General features: G+C 37.0%; 1 protein-coding gene across 1 annotated transcript in view; it reads left to right on the top strand.

The window, feature by feature from the left end:
* The window catches only part of FCHO2 (FCH and mu domain containing endocytic adaptor 2), an 89,008-nt gene extending 71,429 nt beyond the window's left edge, over positions 1 to 17,579 (top strand). Inside the window, 8 exon segments of the mRNA XM_080638470.1 lie at positions 67 to 196; positions 4,712 to 4,823; positions 5,429 to 5,584; positions 7,733 to 7,865; positions 10,860 to 11,059; positions 13,092 to 13,156; positions 14,955 to 15,119; positions 15,351 to 17,579. Of these exon segments, the coding sequence (XP_080494596.1) occupies positions 67 to 196; positions 4,712 to 4,823; positions 5,429 to 5,584; positions 7,733 to 7,865; positions 10,860 to 11,059; positions 13,092 to 13,156; positions 14,955 to 15,119; positions 15,351 to 15,373 (984 nt within the window). The 3' untranslated portion in view covers positions 15,374 to 17,579.
* The last annotated feature ends 889 nt before the right edge of the window (positions 17,580 to 18,468 follow it).

Below are 18,468 nucleotides of genomic sequence, written 5' to 3'. Positions count from 1 at the left end.
TACAGTCTTTTCTTTCATCACTTTAGAATCACTTCATGTAATGCTCTTGTAATCTCTTTTGTTCAGCCTAGGCCATTCAGCCCTCCACTGACCTCTAACTCCAGTCCACCTCCTGCAGCTCCCTTGGCACGTGCAGAGAGCATTTCCTCCATATCCTCTTCTGCTTCTCTCAGTGCAGCAAACACACCTACAGTTGGTAAGTTAAATTAACCATTTTAACTTATTTTAGAAATAGCATAATTCTGCCACTAGGTTCCACCTGTTAGAAAAGCCACTCATTGGAGTTAGGTGTTCCGCATGTGACTCCGGTCTAGGTATTTCAAGCATCCTTTGCAATGCCTGCTTCTAAATGACACTGACAGGGGATTTAATTGGATTACACCATACATCCAATTATGGCATGTTCTTTAAGGAAATATTTTTCAAAACTAATATTCTATGAGTTCCTATTTTGTATGCTTGTACATTCATTCATCAAGCACAACATGTTATATATTTTTTCGGAAGATTATGTGTAAGTTATGTAAGTATATAAGAAAATGATTATATAAGTGCAGACATATTTTGGGAACTGAAAAATTTTAGTGAACATAAATGTTTACAAAATCGAGTTATATTATGTTCTTTTGTTGTTGTTGTTGTTATCCTGTAATTGCATTTTCCAAATCATGAAAGTAACGCGTCTTTTTCTTCAAGTTAGTGAAGTATGTAAGCTGAAGACGTGTTTAGTAAAAGCAAAAAAAAATAAAAAAAGATGATGATGAAAAGCAAATTAGATTTCGTGTGTTGCCACTAATTTCAGAAGGTTTTCTCATATTTTTAAACAAAAGTCCTTTAGATTTGATATTTGGTTATAACAAATGAAAAGGAGACTTACTAGGGGATAGTTTTTGTGTGGTTGGTTTGGCTTTTTTAAAGACATCTAACTTGTTTCTGTAGCAGAATTGAAAAGTTTTATTCCTGATTATATTACCACTTCAGTCCCAAGCCAAATGAGATTTTTGAGTTAACCGTTATCTGTGAATGTTACTGATGCCAAGGATTCCTTACCCAGGCTCAGCAGCTCAGGAGAGCACCTCATAGCTTCTAGTGGGAGTAGTGCCAGTTCTGCACTGAAAGTAGTGCAACCGTTTCCAACTGTGCAAAGCAAAAACTAATAAGGTTTGCCTAGCCGTACCTGTTACAGTTCAGTGTCCACCAGTTTCCCAAATGCTCAGAAGCATCATAGAAACATAACTGATACTTTGGTTGCTAAAGTTCATCCAGGCTTACATCCTCAGGCCTCAGCACCAAGGAACCCAAAGTTGGTGGCAGCAGCATCAGTAGCCCCAGCTGTGAGTGTGTGTGTTATTGGAGACAGTGACAGAGTGAAATCATGAGGTGAGGGAGGAGGTAAGGAGGTGTGTGCTGACACTGAGGTTTGACAAGTTTATTCACTGGGCCTAGAAAAAGTAAACAAAGGACAGTTCCGTCTGCATTGACTGTAATAACTAAATAGTCCTGAAGAGCTGGGAAGGACAGTGCAGATAGCTGAAAGACTATGGGCATGAGAATATACTATACACTAGTGTCTATATTCTTTTGACTTTTGCACAGTACAGTGTTTCTGTTACCCCATTTGTTCAAAATAGTAGAGCTGACTCTAATGATCTTTTTCCAAGTTAACTTTAAGGCATGCATAATGGAATGTTTCTTTTACGCTTTAGCCTTAATTTGCAAAGTATTTATGTATATATTAATTTTTAACATTATTTTTGCTTGAAATACTTTGTTTTCTTGCAATGTTTTGTTTTATTTAAATGTAATAGAAGATGATCTTTTGATTGGAAATCTTCCTACAATTGAAAAGCTTTGTGAGACACCACCAGGTATTGTATTCAAAGTAGATTTACATGTTAACTAATCATCCTAATATACTGCACCTAATAAAGTTGTACTTTTGAAACAAGTTTGTCCAGCTATTTCTAGTACATGGCAGATACAAGTAGCCTGAAAGCTCAACTACATAGCAAGTTATATGTTGCTGAAATCACCAAAACTTGATATAACTGCTTTTATATAACATAATCTTCTGTCTATCCCTTCTCTGCCCCAAACAACCTGGAACTTGCTTTTGCTTCTTTGGTTTGTCAATACTACTTTCTTTCAAGTAAAGTGAATATTTTTACTTTGATAATCATAAGACAAGTAGGTAAAAATGTTTCTATACTTACATGTAATACAGTTCTTTGAAAATACAGATAACAAAGGTAACTTGTAAAATAATTTTTCTTTTATGACAGCCTTTTAGCCAGTATTAAAATTGTCTGAATCATTGTTCCTAAATTGAACTAAAACCATTTGATCAGGTTTGTTTGTTTTCCCTTTTTATGACCAATGATGCAGTCTTTTATTCTGCAGCTTGGCAACCTCCCTGAGTGTGTCACTGCAACTGTTTGCATGTTGCTGTCGGTAGCTCTTGTGTCAGCACAGCTCAGGGGCTGTTAATGGTGGCTGGGGCAGAGGCAGATGGCAGGGCATCGAAGTCAGCTTTGCTGTCACTGCTGAAGGTGCTATAACTGGAGCCTTGGGCTGAGCTGCAGGCTGAGATGCAGCAAGGCTCCCTCTGAGAGCTCACAGCAGGTGTGGAAGGCCCTGAAGCTGGATATTACTGCATTGCTTTGTCTCTTCAGCAGCAAGGCAACAAAACAATGGCTTACATAGTTAAGTTAAACAGTTATATTTGTTTCAATTTACTAGGTTTTACAAAAACACAGATTTTGATGAATCAATGGGTGAGCAAATTAGAAAAGCTGTCTTATTTGTAGTCTCTCAAATACATCTCAGAGAAATTTATATACTTACATTTGTTTGCTTTGGTGTTTCAAAAAAAAAAACCACTAAAAATAGTGTTGTTAATAAAATTCACTCTTCAGTCAAGAAATCAGTATTTGTCTTTTACCCGTGAGTATCATTTATATATTTGCATTACTCTGCATTGCAAATATCAATATAAAAATATACACGAAGACATGATAAGTAAAAGATTTAAAAATATGCATCTCTAAACAATCTGACATAATACATGGTAATCACCTCCTGTCTGCTTGCAACTGCTTGTTCTTCCTTAGTAAACTGGGAGAAAAAGAAGGTAAAACACCCCAGCAACCATAGTGCCAAAACCATTGAGTACACATTTTCACTTTAGTGGAAAATACTTCTGGAATTCAATATTTCACCAAACAGAATTTCTGGTTATTCTTAACTCATTATTTTATTGCACATTTACGTATTGAAATTGTGGTTTCTAGACTCCTGAGATTGAGAATCACAGCTTTTATTGGTAGGCTTCAGGGAGAAAAAGAAAACTTTGGAAACATGACCCTTGTATTGTCTGAAAGAATAAATAAACCCAGCCTGCTGTTCATACTGAAAAAATAAATACATTAGTGTTTTGGAGCTAACATCATAGTATTTCATTCAGCTAAGAATTTCTGAACACCTGTGACTAGAGTATCACTTTCAATCTAAGGACGACTTGGTGTTGCACTGAATTTTTTTCTTTCATGATGCTGAGAGTATTTAGAGCATTTTACTACCTTAGGCAAGAAACCATGATGAAGAGTGAGGTATGAGGTAGCAGAATAAGACCAACTCCTGTCTTTTACTCTCTTGTTGTTACTACTTCTTTCACTTATCTCTGGATTTAATATCTCATTTTAGTCACTGTGTGAAGAACAAGGTCCCAACTTCATTTTTGCTTCTGAAAGAGCTCACAAGCCACAGCCACTGTTTTAGAGTAAATAGAATTAGTTTGCCATGAGAAATATTATATTGAAGTATTTTGTTTCTGCTTTTTGGTATAAGAGAAAAATTCTCATTTTGCTCATGAAAAAAGAAAGATTGTGCTTCCTTTGTGATAGTTAATATTATGTGATACAGGACATTTCAGCAGTGGTATAAGAAATTAGTAAGATGTCTTACACTGCTGTAGTAATAAAAATATAGAACTTCCAGTATTGTCTTTTATATTTGGTACACATACAGAAAATTTGTGAAATGTAAAATCCTATGACAACGGTTTCATTATTTGTACACATGCATTTCAAAAAGCCTTACCATAAGATCTGAGTTCATTTTTCTAGCTTTGCATTGGAACTGTGTTGTGTTGGCCAAGCATCTGTAAAGGCTTCCCCAACAACTTCTGCTTGGGAACCTTTATTGTCGGAAATAATTAGAAGAATGTTTAACAGATAACTTATAAGGCATAATATTAATGTGTTTGCATTTAAGCTCATACATACTCTAAGTGAATTCTTCGCATTTCCGTGACCATTTTATCATACATTTTTCCATACAGTAAGCATACAGTAGGGATTTTTTTTAAGTATTCTAGTCAATGTCTGATTTCCTTTGGATCTGTTTATTTCACTTTCACCAATAGCTATTTTAATGACATGTTCCTTTGTCTCACGTATTTTCTTGTGTCTGTCCATTTACATAATTTCATACTGATAGTCCTGTTTCCTTAGGCTGCTAAGCAGTGTTTTGATGGTACGATTGTACTGTACTATGTCTGTATTTTTTCTACATACTTTTCAAGTAATACTTCAGATGCTACTGTAACCTTGATAGCAAAAACCTCTTGTGAAAATTACAGATGTAGTCAACTGTTCTGAAATCTATTTTTAAGGTTTGTGAAAATTAAACCTATACACTGTATGTATTCTAGGTGTTTCAGGTGGTCCCAGCCCTGTCAGCCTTGGAAACCAGGACACCTTGCCTGTTGCAGTAGCCCTTACTGAATCTGTAAACGCCTACTTTAAAGGAGCAGATCCCACAAAGTTAGTTAAATAGTGAATTTTGAATAATAAGTTACAGTAAGAAAACACACTGGGTTTACTTTTAATATTTTGGGGAAAATTATTAGAAGGGGGATTCAGAGGGTTGGTTGTTTTGGTTTTTTTTTCCCCCTGATATAAGTGACAGTAGTGATTGACTGCTCTGTGTTGGCCGGCATCCCACTAGGAGTTCATATATCCTTGCTTTACAAAACTGTGTTCAATGAGAAAACTGAAAATGAGAAGGGTTTTTATCATAGTCAGGTAGGTGCTAGATGTAAATTTGGCCACCTAAAAGCCTCTCATTTCATCACATCCCTTGCTATGCTTCTTAGGCCTTGCCTAAGCATAGCAGTGCCGTGTTTACAAAGCCTAAAAAACATCCACAAAGACTACTGTATGCTTTAACCAGCTAAAGTTTTTTCTTATTTCATCTAACTTTCAAGCTGAAAGTGATGGTACATTGTCACATTACCCTCATTTGAAATTGATTTTCTGTTTTTAATTTAGATCATCAGATTTTGAAAGTACAGTGATTGCTTTAAAATTAGTATTAAAGCTAGGCAGTAATGAGTTGCAATGAAACTGATGTTTTCATTATTTTCTAGATGTATTGTGAAGATTACTGGTGATATGACGGTATCATTCCCAAGTGGGATTATTAAGGTATTCACCAGCAACCCATCTCCAGCCGTGCTCTGCTTCAGGATGAAGAACACAAGCAAACTAGAGCAGATACTTCCAAATGCACAACTTGTATACAGGTTTTGTATATTTTTAATAAAAAAGTAAACTACATGATTTGTAAAATGTCAGTTGTATATGTAAACTGGAATTCTCTATAGTCTTGTTGATTTGCTTATACACAGTTTCATTTCCTGAATTAATCTTATTCACCTCAGTTCTCTCCAATGCCACCATTAAAAAACCTTAGTGAGTATTTGACTTGAAACTTGTGTTGAGTGTAACAGGAGCTGTAAAAAAAAATAGTTTGTAAATGCAGCTGGGTTTACATGCATTTTATAACTTTTTCTTCACACAGTAGTAACAGTGGTAGGATTAAATGATGAAACAGTAGCCTTACACGGAAGACAAGTAGTAGGAGCTACACCTAATCTCATTCATCATCTACTAGCATATTTTTAAGCTGTATTAATTTCTACACTAGATCGTATGCATTATTTAGCTGTATTTCTCAAGTGTTTAGCAGCACACTTGCGAGAATTCTTAAGAGGGTGCTGATTGTGTAGGATAATAGTTGAAATCACAGCACTTGGAGATCTTTTAAAAAATTTATAAAAGTTCATATTATTTAGCAGAGATGTGTTTCAGCTAAGCAGTATCTATTTAATTTATTGAAAAAATATTTGAAAAAGAGTTAAATGCTTTTTGATGTTACATTTTTTAAATTACTAAAAATCAAACTGTACACATCCATTCTTTTCTATTTAATTTCATTTTTATCATTCATATGTAATGAATGATTCATACAAAATTAATCACTTTTTGACATGCCAGTTTATAACTGAAATGGTAGCAGAGCTGTATCAGACAGAGTGAGTTATACTGGAAAAGTAGATTTTAAAAGAAGTGAAAGTGTCTAGTAGTCTTTAAGTGCTGTAACACTTTGCCTCTAATTAGAAAGGATACATATAATGGATATTTACAAAAGTTAAACTCATATAGCAACATTCTGACTTTTTATCATATACTGCAAGGGATTTCATTTGCTTGGTACTTACGGTGATTAAAGTTTTTAATGTGAGTGATATTTCTATTTCTAGTGATGTCAGAATTTCTGGTTTGAATTGTACTTGTTTGTGGAGCAACAGAAAGGTTTTACTACTAGTTTCATTTATTTAAATTTGGAAGGCCTCTTTAGTGATAAGTAAGTGTGTATATATTTTACTGAAAATGGAAAATTCATCAATCGCAGTAGTGTTATCAAGAAGCAAATTCTGAGTAAATTGGACAGACTACTAGTACGTAAGTCACAGTTCTAAGACATTCAACCCACTGCAGTCATATTTACTGTGTTGCAGGTACTCATTGTCAGCTTTCACTCCGCAGACACACTCTGCATTCCTTAGGAATGGATGCAGTTCTTCACTGTATCCACAGACATTCAGAAGAGGTCTTTGGTTCTTAATTGATTTAAATTCAGGGTTTTGAATCAGTTTTCTTAAATGCTTCATCCTTATTCAAAATAAAACTGATGCAACCAGAGCTGCAAATATTCTTGATCTGCAGAACACCATGTTCCAGTAGCTTCCAAACAGCTTCTGCAGTCATGTGCGCTCTTACCTACATATAGAAATGATATAATAAAATGTTAGTAAGATTGAATGTGGCTATTATTATCTAAGAAACAATTGATTATAATAATTTGAAAATCACTTTTAATTAAAAAAAAACTTTGCAAGCTTACACTCTCTAGAAATATATGAAAGTATAGTAAGAGACACAGCACAAATCTAAATTCAGTACATCAGTGAAGCTATGTCGTATCCCAGACTAGTTATGATTTTAGGATTTATTCCAAATTGGATAACATTCCTTTTCAAATATCACTTTCATCCCCACCTCCCACACATCCTCACAGCACCTAGTTGTATTAAAATCGTGGTTTATTAAAAGTAAAATCCAAATTCAGCATGAACTCCATCTTGTGATGTAGATAATCAGTGGAGGAAACTCACACTGCTCCACACACTTGAAGGAGAATTTTTCTATAACAAGCTGTTAATTTGTCTTAATATTTAGAAAGATACAGTTATGTGTTAGAAAGCATTAGAGCAAATTCTTGCTTAAATAGCAAAGAAAGGGAAGGATCTAATCTCCATTTTTTTTAGACATACAAATAATAAAACTCAGTGTTGCCTTCTGACTCCTACCTTTCTTTTTCTTTGTAGTGATCAGTCACAAAGTGACTCCAGTACTATGGACTTCTGGATGAACATGCAAGCTATAACTTTCTACCTCAAGAAATTATCAGAGCAGAATCCGTCTGCATCCTATTACAATGTGGATGTTTTAAAGTATCAGGTAAATGCTTTTTTCCCTTGGGAATTTTTTAAGGAATTCTGGCAGATTAGATAACACACAGGAATTAAAAGAATCATTCTTTGCCTACTAGCATGCAGATGAACTGTCATCCCTCATCTAGACGAATTCTGGGTATACCGCTGTGTACAGTGCATAGGCTCTGTCCAGGTTTAGTGCATTCCTTCCATGTTTCATGTCCTTCCCTTGGATTCATGAGCAGTTTCAGCTTGCTCGCAGATCACTCCCAATTCATGTGTGCAAGGGTCTAACACTGCTTCTGTATATATTTGTTGGCAAAGTCAAATTCTCCTTGAATTTAGGGGCTTGGTGGGGAGTTATTTGCGTTTGTAGTTGTACTGCCTTTGATTTTGTAATTTCATAAGTTTTGGGTGCTGTAGTTAATGAATTGTAATACATGAGAACATACGACTTTCTGATCTCTCACAATATAATGGAACATTTCATCCTGGAAAGCATTTACAGGTACACAAAGGACAAGAAGGCCTTCAGGGGTATTCAGCATGAATTTACCAAGGCAAAGACATGCTTGACCAGCTTGATAAACTTCTATGATGACATGACTGCCCTGGTGGATGAGGGGAGGGCGACTGATATTGTCTGCTTCAGGAAGGTGTTCGACAATGTCTCCCATAGCATACTCATAGAAAAGCTGGTGAAGTATGGGCTGAATGAGCAGATGTTGAGGTCGATTGAAAACTGGCTGAACAGCCAGGCCCAGGGAGTGACTGTCACTGGCGTGAAGTCCAGTTGGAGACCAGTAACTAGCAGTATACCCCAGGAGTCAATACTGAATTTACAATCCTTGACTGATAATTGCTTCATTGATAATCTGGATGGTAGAGCAGAGTATACCCTCAGCAAGGTTGCTGATAACACAGAACTGGGAGGATGCTCTGGATACTCTGGAGGTCATTCTGTCCTCCAAAGGGACCTCAGCTGGCTGGAGAAATGAACTGACAGGAACCTGATGAAGTTTGACAAGAAGTACACCTGTGGAGGAGCAACCCCATGCACTGATATATGCTGGGGGCCACCCACCTCAAAATCAGCTTGGAAGTAAAGACCTGGGGGTCCTAGGGGATACCATATTGAACATGAGCTAACAATGTGCCCTTGCTGCAAAGGTGGCAAATGGTCTCTTGGGCTGCATTAGGCAAAGTGCTGCTAGTAGGTCAAGGGAGGTGATCCTTCCCCTGTACCGAGCACTGATAAGGTCACACCTGGAGTACTGTGTCCAGTTCTGGGTTGTCCATTGCAAGAAAGGCATGGACGTACTGGAGAGAGTTCGGTAAAGGGCCACTAAGATGATGAAGGTGTGGAGCACCCCTCCTTTGAGGGAAGGCTGAGAGAGCTGGGACTGTTCAGCCTAGAAGAGAAGGCTCACAGGGGATCTTATCTGTGGTACAAAGAACGGACAGGAGGGTACATCGAAGACAGAGACAGGCTCTTTTCACTGGTGCCCAGTGACGGGACGAGAAGCAGTGGGCACAAACAGAAACACAGGAGGTTCCCTCTGAACATCAGGAAACACTTCTTTCTTTGAGGGTGACTGAGCGATGGAACAGGTTGCGAGAGGGGTGGTGGAGTCTCCACCCTTGGAGATATTCACAGGCCATTTGGACATGGTCCTGGGCAGCTGGCTGGAGGTTGCCCTGCTTAAGCAGAAAGGTTGGACCAGATGACCTTCCCAACCTCAGCTGTTCCTGAATCTGTGAGACGATGTTCTGGCTGTCAATAAAAAAATCTTTGTGAAAATTCAAAATAGACAACTCACCTCAAAGGAAGAGAGATTTGCTAGGCCTGCATTGAAATGGTTGAATGTCTGAGACAACTGTCTACATCAAAAACCAAAATAATCTGTCACTCCAGCTATTAATACCATTATGGTTTCCAGATTCTCCCAATATAGTTTAAAATCTTGGCATACTGAATCTATAAGAAGCATGTTAAGACACACAGAATTCCTGAGAAAAATGGAAGAACAAAACTTTTCTTCGGATAGCAGAAATGAGTACTGTGGAAGAATACTATCACTTTAGGATCTTTACTGTCAGCGGAATATGATGCATTGGCATGCGGAAGCCCTGGCAGATAGAAAAGGTTCTGGGCTGCCAAGGAAAGGTGAGAGGTGACACCAGGACAGAGAAGGGTCCTCATGTAGACTAGGAAGATGATAGAGATGCAGCAGGGCAGTAGCACAAGCTCAGCTAAAGAAGCAGCATCCAACCCTTCTACTGCAGGAAAATACTGCTTTGAATACTTAAGAATGTTTTGCTAGCTCCCTATCCCATAGTGACAGGTATTGATTGCCCTGTGCTGCTGGCTGCTTGGACACTGAATTGGTATGGCACACGGCTGCTAAGGATGAAGTCATTTTGCCACAAGCATGCTTCACATGTGAGGCAGAACACAAGACTAAAACAAAACTATTTTGACTTAGAATAGCCAGGAAGGAGCCTCATAGACCAGAAAGCATTTAAACCTTTTCTTTAAATATTCATAGAATCATAGAATGGTTTGGGTTGGAAAGGACCTTAAGATCATCAAGTTGCAACCCCCTGCTGTCATGGGCAGGGACGCCTCACCCTAGACTGTGTTACTCAATGCTCTGTCCAACCTGGCCTTGAACACCAACAGGGATGGAGCCTTTAACACTTCTTTGGGCAACCTGTTCCAGTGCCTCACCACCCTCACAGTAAAGAATTTCTTTCATATATCTAACCTGAAATTCCTCTTTAAGCTTAAACTCATCACCCCTTGTCCTATTGCTACAGTCCCTTTTGAAGAGTCCCTCTTCTCATTTTAATTTAAAAGAACAAGAATTAACTTTAGGCTGCAAGAATTGTGCAGTTAAGGACTCAGAGATCAGTTATTCTCTTGATCTTTTGCAGGATTTGTTACTATCATTCTTTAATTATGCCCAAGAGGGGAATACCTCAATTAAGCTACTTTCAATGGTTTATTCTTTCACAGGTATCTTCAAATGGCATCCAGTCCACTCCCTTGAATCTTGCAACTTACTGGAAATGTAATGCTAGCACTACTGACGTTAGAGTGGATTATAAATACAATCCAGAGTCTATGAATATGCCTAGCACACTGTCTAACGTCCAGGTTGTGGTACCAGTAGATGGAGGAGTAACAAACATGCAATCACTTCCACCTGCAAAATGGTAATATTAACACTTTTCAGTATTACTTCACATTCATTTCAGTGTATTAATTAATGTCAGTCTGAAAATTTTCACTGGAACAGCTAATTTTTTTCTCTTGATAAAATATGTAGTATCAGATGTTTACAGATCATGTGCAGCTAATTCACATAAACTGAGACAATATGCACCTGTTCCAACCATGTAATACAAACGTTTATGAAATCCCCAATGTTTGCTTTCTTTTGGCCAATAGACAGAACGGGCATTTTAATACAGTAATTTGAAACCAAAATATCTTAATGCTTAAAAAACCATTTTTTGTGTGTGTATAAATATATCCATATATTTGGATTATATAAAGAGATTAGAAAAAAAGCATTTCTTAAAAAGATTACTTGATTGTTCTGGCTTAAAAATTAGCTTTTAATTGAAATAGTTTTAAAACCTCAGTAACTGAGAAGCTCTTCATAAGCCAGGTAGCATTGTCTTTCAGTTCAAGCGTCATACAGATTATTGTCTGACTAGCAGCCATCTGTCGCTGTCTTCTAAGCCTGTATACACAGTAGTCCCTGAAAAGTGAGACACAGATCTCAGGTAATTATGTTCCTGCAAGTCTGTGAAAACAAGAGGGTGGGACTAGGCAGAGCAGTACAGCTGTAGAGAAGAAGGTGAGCAGAATTCAAGCACTGCACCTGCAGCTTAGCAGCACATAGGTACTTGCCCAGCTGTAATGTAATTCCTGGGCTGTGTATTTCCAAGAGGGTCTTTTTAACATGAAGAAGGTAAAGAATACCAAGTTGAAGGCATTTCTCTTCACTTTGACTGCACAGCTTTGTTAACCTTGTTACTTACAGATCAGTTTACCTTATAAAGCAAGGTTCAGAAGAAAAAATAAACCTGATGAATTTGTCAGATGGGTTCTGATATTTCTGGAGGCAATACATTTAAATGTATTAATTGAACAAAGTAGTAATACAGTATCACTTTAAGTCCAAAAAATCCTGGCCAGACTGAATCTTTCTTGACCTGGTATTTTAAGGGAGCAATACTTCAAACCAAATCACTGTTAAGATTATTCTGAGTAAGGGCAGGTTCAATGTCCTCCTGAAAAACATGACTAGAACATCTGGTGAAGCCAATCTCCCTGCCCAGGCTTCTTCCACAAAACCCTCTTTAATGAAGCCTGAGTGAGAGCAGGAGCACCCACCCAGAACACCTAGCATTAGCTAGGAAGACTCAATTACAGTTTCATTACAGATTCATCAAGTGAAGGCACGTGAGCTCAGATTCTCTATTTCACGCAGGCAACTCCCCAAGGACGGAATTTTGAGCCTGGCAAGCTGACCAGGAAAAAAAACTACAGTCATGTCACAGCAGCTCCAGTGTTGTGTTGGGCTGTGTGTCTGAGGGAGTGGATTGGGTGGTCAGGTTTGGGGGGGTTTATAACCGGAGCACCTGCAAGTAACCACTATCATCTGTGCTACTTGTGTGAGCATTTCATTCCTGCTACACCAATGCCAAAAGCCATTTCAAGCCTATCAGCACTTCATGCTGCTTGCAGTTTTAAGTTGTTGACTTTTTCTTTGGTGGAACTGCAGCAAAATGCTCCAGGAGTTAAAATGCCGTGTGCTTGGTGCCAGGTTAATGCTGCCAGGAGTCTTACACAGAGAAAGGCAACCAGCATGGCTTCCCCTCATAGCATCATCATGAAGCATAAAGACATAGCTTTCAAATTACTTCAATGGCTTTTGGCCTGTCCTTACCCTTTGAGACTACAGAGGGTTTTGAGTTGTGGAACCATAGATTGGGTACTAGACAGTCTTAACTATAAAAAAGTGGCGTGTACTTCTGAGTGCTGCTGCTCTGGGGCAGTAGAAACACACCTTTCTCTTTTCCTGATTGCATTATATAGTTTTACACAAACTTATCTTACAATTATTAAGCATTTTTGTAAATATGCATTTAGTGATGTCTGTAATATACCAGTGTAAATCTAGAAAAATAAATTACTAAAACTGGTGCTTATAACTAACGTACTGTCCTTTTACAGGAATGCAGACCAGATGAAAGCATATTGGAAAATATCTAGCATTTCAGAGAAGTCTGAGAATGGAGGCAAGTAGAACTCTTTTTTTTTTGTTTTCTTGTACAGGAAAGTTGTAACAGTAAAAAGGTAATCAGCTTTAGCCTCTACACCCTCCTGCGTGTTCACATATCTTGTCATGCTATATGCTGTTTACCAGTTCACCTTCTCAATCAAACAGATATCAAAATGTGAATTTATTTATTAGCTGTGAAAGGAAAACAAAAAGATACGAAAGTCCTGTCCTAACAACAGATGATTCTTGATCAGCATTTTGAGTCTTTGTTTTGACCATATATGACTCCAAGAAAAAAAAATGAATCTATGCACATCTGCTCAGAGTGGTAATTTATGTAGCATTTTGTAAGGTACCAACAGTTGTCCTCTGCCCAGCTGCCTTTCCCTGAGGTCCAGTTGATGTCACAGCCTTTGCAGCCTCTTCAGATGCATTTTTTTTCTGAATCAGAAAAACAGGAGCCAAAAGGAGGAGGCATCTCATCCCCAAGCCTCTGTGGAGAAATGAATTCAGGGTGTAAAGGCAAGGCCTTCAGCCCTGTTAAGAATTTAGTGAAGGCCATTATGAAACCATAGATTTGCTTGTAAGTGTGACTGGTTTCATACACAAACAATCACAAACCTGGAAAGGGAGGACTTCTATGCCTGCAAAGAATGCAAAGTTGTGGTCAATGATTCAAACTAATTCAGAGAGAATTATTGCTGTAGCCTGGTGTCTTTTGTCCTTCACTGACCTTGCAGTTCTGTCTTCCACTGTGATTACACAGGGGTAGCCCTCTTTTTCTCCCTTTTCCAAACTGTGGAGCTTCTTTTAAAATAAGTCATACTAAAACACAAATGCAGCCCGAGGAAGAGCTACTGTGCACCTGCAGAGCAACACAAAATGTGCTGCTTAGTGATGCGGATTGCACCTTGCATATATGTTCAGTAGACTTGCACCCTGGTGCTTCTGCTATATTCCTTTCTCTTAGCACCATCTTTCTTTTCCTTGAGTATAAGAACATAGTACTCACAAGTCAGTGTTTAAGAGGAAGTAATACTATGCTGGTCTTACACTTACAAAGTCTTACCTTACAAAGGGAGAAGTCGCACAAACATTTTTAATATTCGGACAAATATCTGTGAAGTCATCTTTATTCTGGTATAGAGGGTGGTATGATATTTTGGGATTTTTTTATGGTCCAACACATTATGTGAGCTCTCAAGTGGAGATGGAGATAAAAACAAACTTTAAAATCACTGGAATATATCAGTTTCTATACTTACAGTGGAAAGATGAGCCAATTTACCCAAACTGTGACCTACTGGAAAAATAAAGTGGACCTAGAGCCAAATTTATCAACAAGTCATGGCATAAAACAATTCCATTCATTAATTCCCACTTTTAAACCAGTAATATCTCAGTTACTAACTTTACTCATCATTTAGCAGTTTCTGTTGCCTACAAATAGCAGGTTGTTTTAAAGAAGCAAAAATAGCTGATTTTTGTTATTCCGTTGTTAATTATTTAAATAAATATAATTTCTCCCAATCAGATATTTCAAGTAATAAGTGATTACCAGGCTGATACACACATTCTATATAATCTTGCAGACGTGTATCATTTCTCTGTAAATTATTCACTAGTCATTGTCTTCAGTAGAGTTTTGGAAAAAACGTACTTGCTCTGTCATCACTTTTGAACATTTATGTAGGACTGCCATTAGGAACAGATCTCAGAGGTCATCCCTTTAGTTTCACTTCTTACTACTAAAATTTTGAGAGATTATCTTGTTCCTGCACAACAACCAGCTTTTCAGTTTTGGTATTTTGTAGGTTCTGGATCCCTCAGGGCAAAATTTGAAGTTTCAGAAGGACCCAGTAAACCGGCAACTCTTGCAGTGCAATTCATTAGTGAAGGAAGCACCCTTTCAGGAGTAGATGTAGAGCTCGTAGGCACTGGCTATCGGCTGTCCCTCCTTAAGAAGAGATTTGCCACTGGTAAGGAGCTGACATGCTTATATATTCATAATGGATATTATATATTCTGTAGCATTAAATTACAAAATATGAAACTGTTACGTGGTACATAGTTACTCTTCATTAAAACATGGCTGAAAACTATCTCACAAGTGTTTTGTTTTTCCATAGTTACTCAAACTGCTCCCAGGAAAATACTGACAAAATCTGTTTTATCTATTGACTGCAAAAAAAACTACCTTTATTTTTCAGGACGTTACATGGCAGACTGCTGATGTACCTGTGAAAGTCTTTGGATCGAAGGAGTGCAAGAAGCTCACTCTCTGCCTCTACCTGTTAAACACTATTTTAGCACGCATTAATTTTTTCAAAATGTTGACCTACTTTGAAGCTGAACTACAAAACAGAAAATGCACTTTTCAAAGTCATTTTGCAAACTTTTTCTACTTTAAAATAGCACTGAAGTTAACTTCAACACTGTCTGTAAATGATCAACTGCAATATTGGGGAAAATTTGTTGAAATTTTAGTAAATTTATATAGATGAAGTCAAAATAGTAATCCATAGTTGTAATATGAAATTGTAGGTTATACTGTAAACATTAAGCCTAAAAATGTAGGAGAGGAGTAAGAAATATTTGAGCTTTCCATAAGTAATATTAATTTTTCAGATTCTTAGTTGCCAGTTTTTTGAAGAAAGAAGAGGCAAAGTCTCGTGTAGCTCTTTTATCTACACATGCCACAAAACCAGCTGAGTTAGAGGTGTATAAATGTAACTTGATGCCCACGTATCATATATTATTAACATGTAAGTCATTTTATATAGGGTTTTTTTCCTAAGTGCAATGTGTTACAAAATTGCAAAAGAAAGCAGAGATTTACTTCTGCAGTTAGTAAATTTTGTGGGTGTTGTGATTGTTTGAACTAATGCTGTAGATTTAATTTATTTTTCTATGAATTGCGTAACATTCGTGCCTTTAAAAAAAGCCGGTGCCTATCCAATTTGTTATTCACGTGCCTCACTTCCTTTTACAAAGTTTGGCTCTTCATCAAGAAAGCACGGAGTTTCTATATAATACACACAACTTTATAAAAATTCTTTTGATTGGGATTTATTTAGAAGGCAGATTTGCAAAAAACTGGAGATTTGTTTTAAAAGAGGCTTAAAATACTGGATTACTTCCTCATGGGGTAATTGCAATAAATGTGACTGTAGTAAAGGGAGATGCACCAAGCAGGACTTTGACACTTTTAGACAGTAACTTTAATGTTACCAAAGACAAGAATACTGAAAAATCACTGAAGATGGTAAAAGCAAACAGCATTTCTCTTCACTTTGACTGCAAGTCTTTCTACTTTGAGTGCTTTTGGGGATGTGAATGTAACATAGTACTTTAGGAGGAATAGCATTATAGAATTGTATTTCTTGGCAGCAGGATAACAAGTACTGCTATTTGTATTAGTTTAATTTTTTTCTATAACCACCAATTTTAATATTTGTATTGTCATCTAATCTTGACATTCCCACAGCCTAAGCACAGGGAAGTGACACAGTAGTCACTACTTCATAAAATCTTCTATGTATTTGTATTATCAAGAGTTTTTTTAGTGCTGAAATCAGAAGTATTGGGGCAAAATAATTCAGTAACCTGCACGTGGGAATTTTACATGACCATTTTGAATACCAGTATCTATTTCAAATTCTCTATTAAAACAGTAAAATGTGTTTGAACTAATTTATGCAAAACCAGTAATGAATTGGATTGCTGAGGCAATCTTTACAAGAAATTAAGCTTTGTAGAGGCTACATAAATGCTAATGTTTACTACACACTTGCAGATGAGAGTTCCATTGCTAACATTAAGTACATACTGTACTGTAGAGTTGATTGGAAGAGTATATTTGGCTCTTAATTTGCTAATCTTACTGAATGGTAAATTTCTAACTCATAAAATGGTACAGTCTTTTTACTGGAATCTTAATTGTAATCTGCTTTGCAGTCAAACCATAGATAACATGACTATTTTATTAACAAAAACCCAAAACTGTATTGCTATCCTTAGTCAAGTATTACTTTCATTTCTAAGTTAAATGAAGTAGTTATATTTCAGCACTTTTAAACTAGCCTTCATTCAGGTGATTATACATACATTTGCATTGGGTGCAGGTTACAATTTTGAAGCCATACAAATTTGTTTAAACATTTTGTAAAGACATTCAAAACCAATGTAAAAAGTACATGTAGCTATCTGATGAAAAGAAACATATGTAGCAAGCTGGTTCTTGCTTATGTATACAGCAATATCCATTGTAGCTGCCTCCTAAGAAAATTAGTTTGTAAACACAACTCTAAAGGATCTGAATTTTTATGAATTGTTACTTCGTCAGACTGTAAATTAGAGCATACAAGTTTGTCTTACAAAAATTGTAAATACTTCTGACTTTTCATAAAATGTAAATTAAAAAAAATGCACCCATAATAAACACGTAATATATAACTTAAATGCTGATTTATATTGCCTATACTTTTGCAGTTAGTCCCACACAGCTACTAAGCAGTAAGATAAAAGAACAAAACTATGCCTGTATTGAACATTCTAAAAGTGTTGGTTTGACTCTTCAAAAGGGACTGTAGTGATAGGACAAGGGGTAATGGGTTTAAACTTAAAGAGGTGAAGTTCAGGTTAGATACAAGGAAGAAGTTCTTTACTGTGAGGGTGGTGAGGCACTGGAACAGGTTGCACAAGGAAGTGGTAAATGCTCCATCTCTGGCAGTGTTCAAGGCCAGGTTGGACAGAGCCTTAGGCAATATGGTCTAGTGTGAGGTGTCCCTGCCTGTGGCAGGGGCAATGGATCTGTATGATCTCAAGGTCCTTTCCAACCCAACCCATTCTATAATTCTGTGATACAATTTTTAGATGATTAGGGGTAGAGAGAATATATGACCTCTTTTATATACATAAAACAGAAAAGGTGGGCGGAAAGACAACTTCCACAGAGTTGCATTTTTACTAAACTGGAATGCCCAAGTCATCTGCAATGGCTAATGGCTCTACTGAGTTGATACGCTTAAACTAATAGCTTAGATTAGGCAAAACTGCAGATATGTTTATCAGAAAAATCTCAACTTTGTAGACATGAGCTGCTCTCCTTAAAGAGTGTTATCAAGTGCTGTACATTCCTTAACTTCCTTAATAAGCCTATGTTTTGTTGAGTGCACAGGAAAAAAATCAGTGGCAAGATAAAAGTAATTCTTTCTGATTTCTTATTTTCCACCAGTATGAAATAGTACATGATTTAAGTACTACTTGCTCAGTCTCAGAATACTCCTTCTAAGCTGCGACCACAGAAACAAAAGTTGAAACTGAGCA

This window comes from Psittacula echo (genome assembly GCF_963264785.1).
Source record: "Psittacula echo genome assembly, chromosome: Z".
NCBI classification, from domain to species: Eukaryota; Metazoa; Chordata; class Aves; order Psittaciformes; family Psittacidae; genus Psittacula; species Psittacula echo.
The sequence above is the reverse complement of the archived record's forward strand: the minus strand, read 5'-3'. Positions and strand labels throughout refer to the sequence as shown.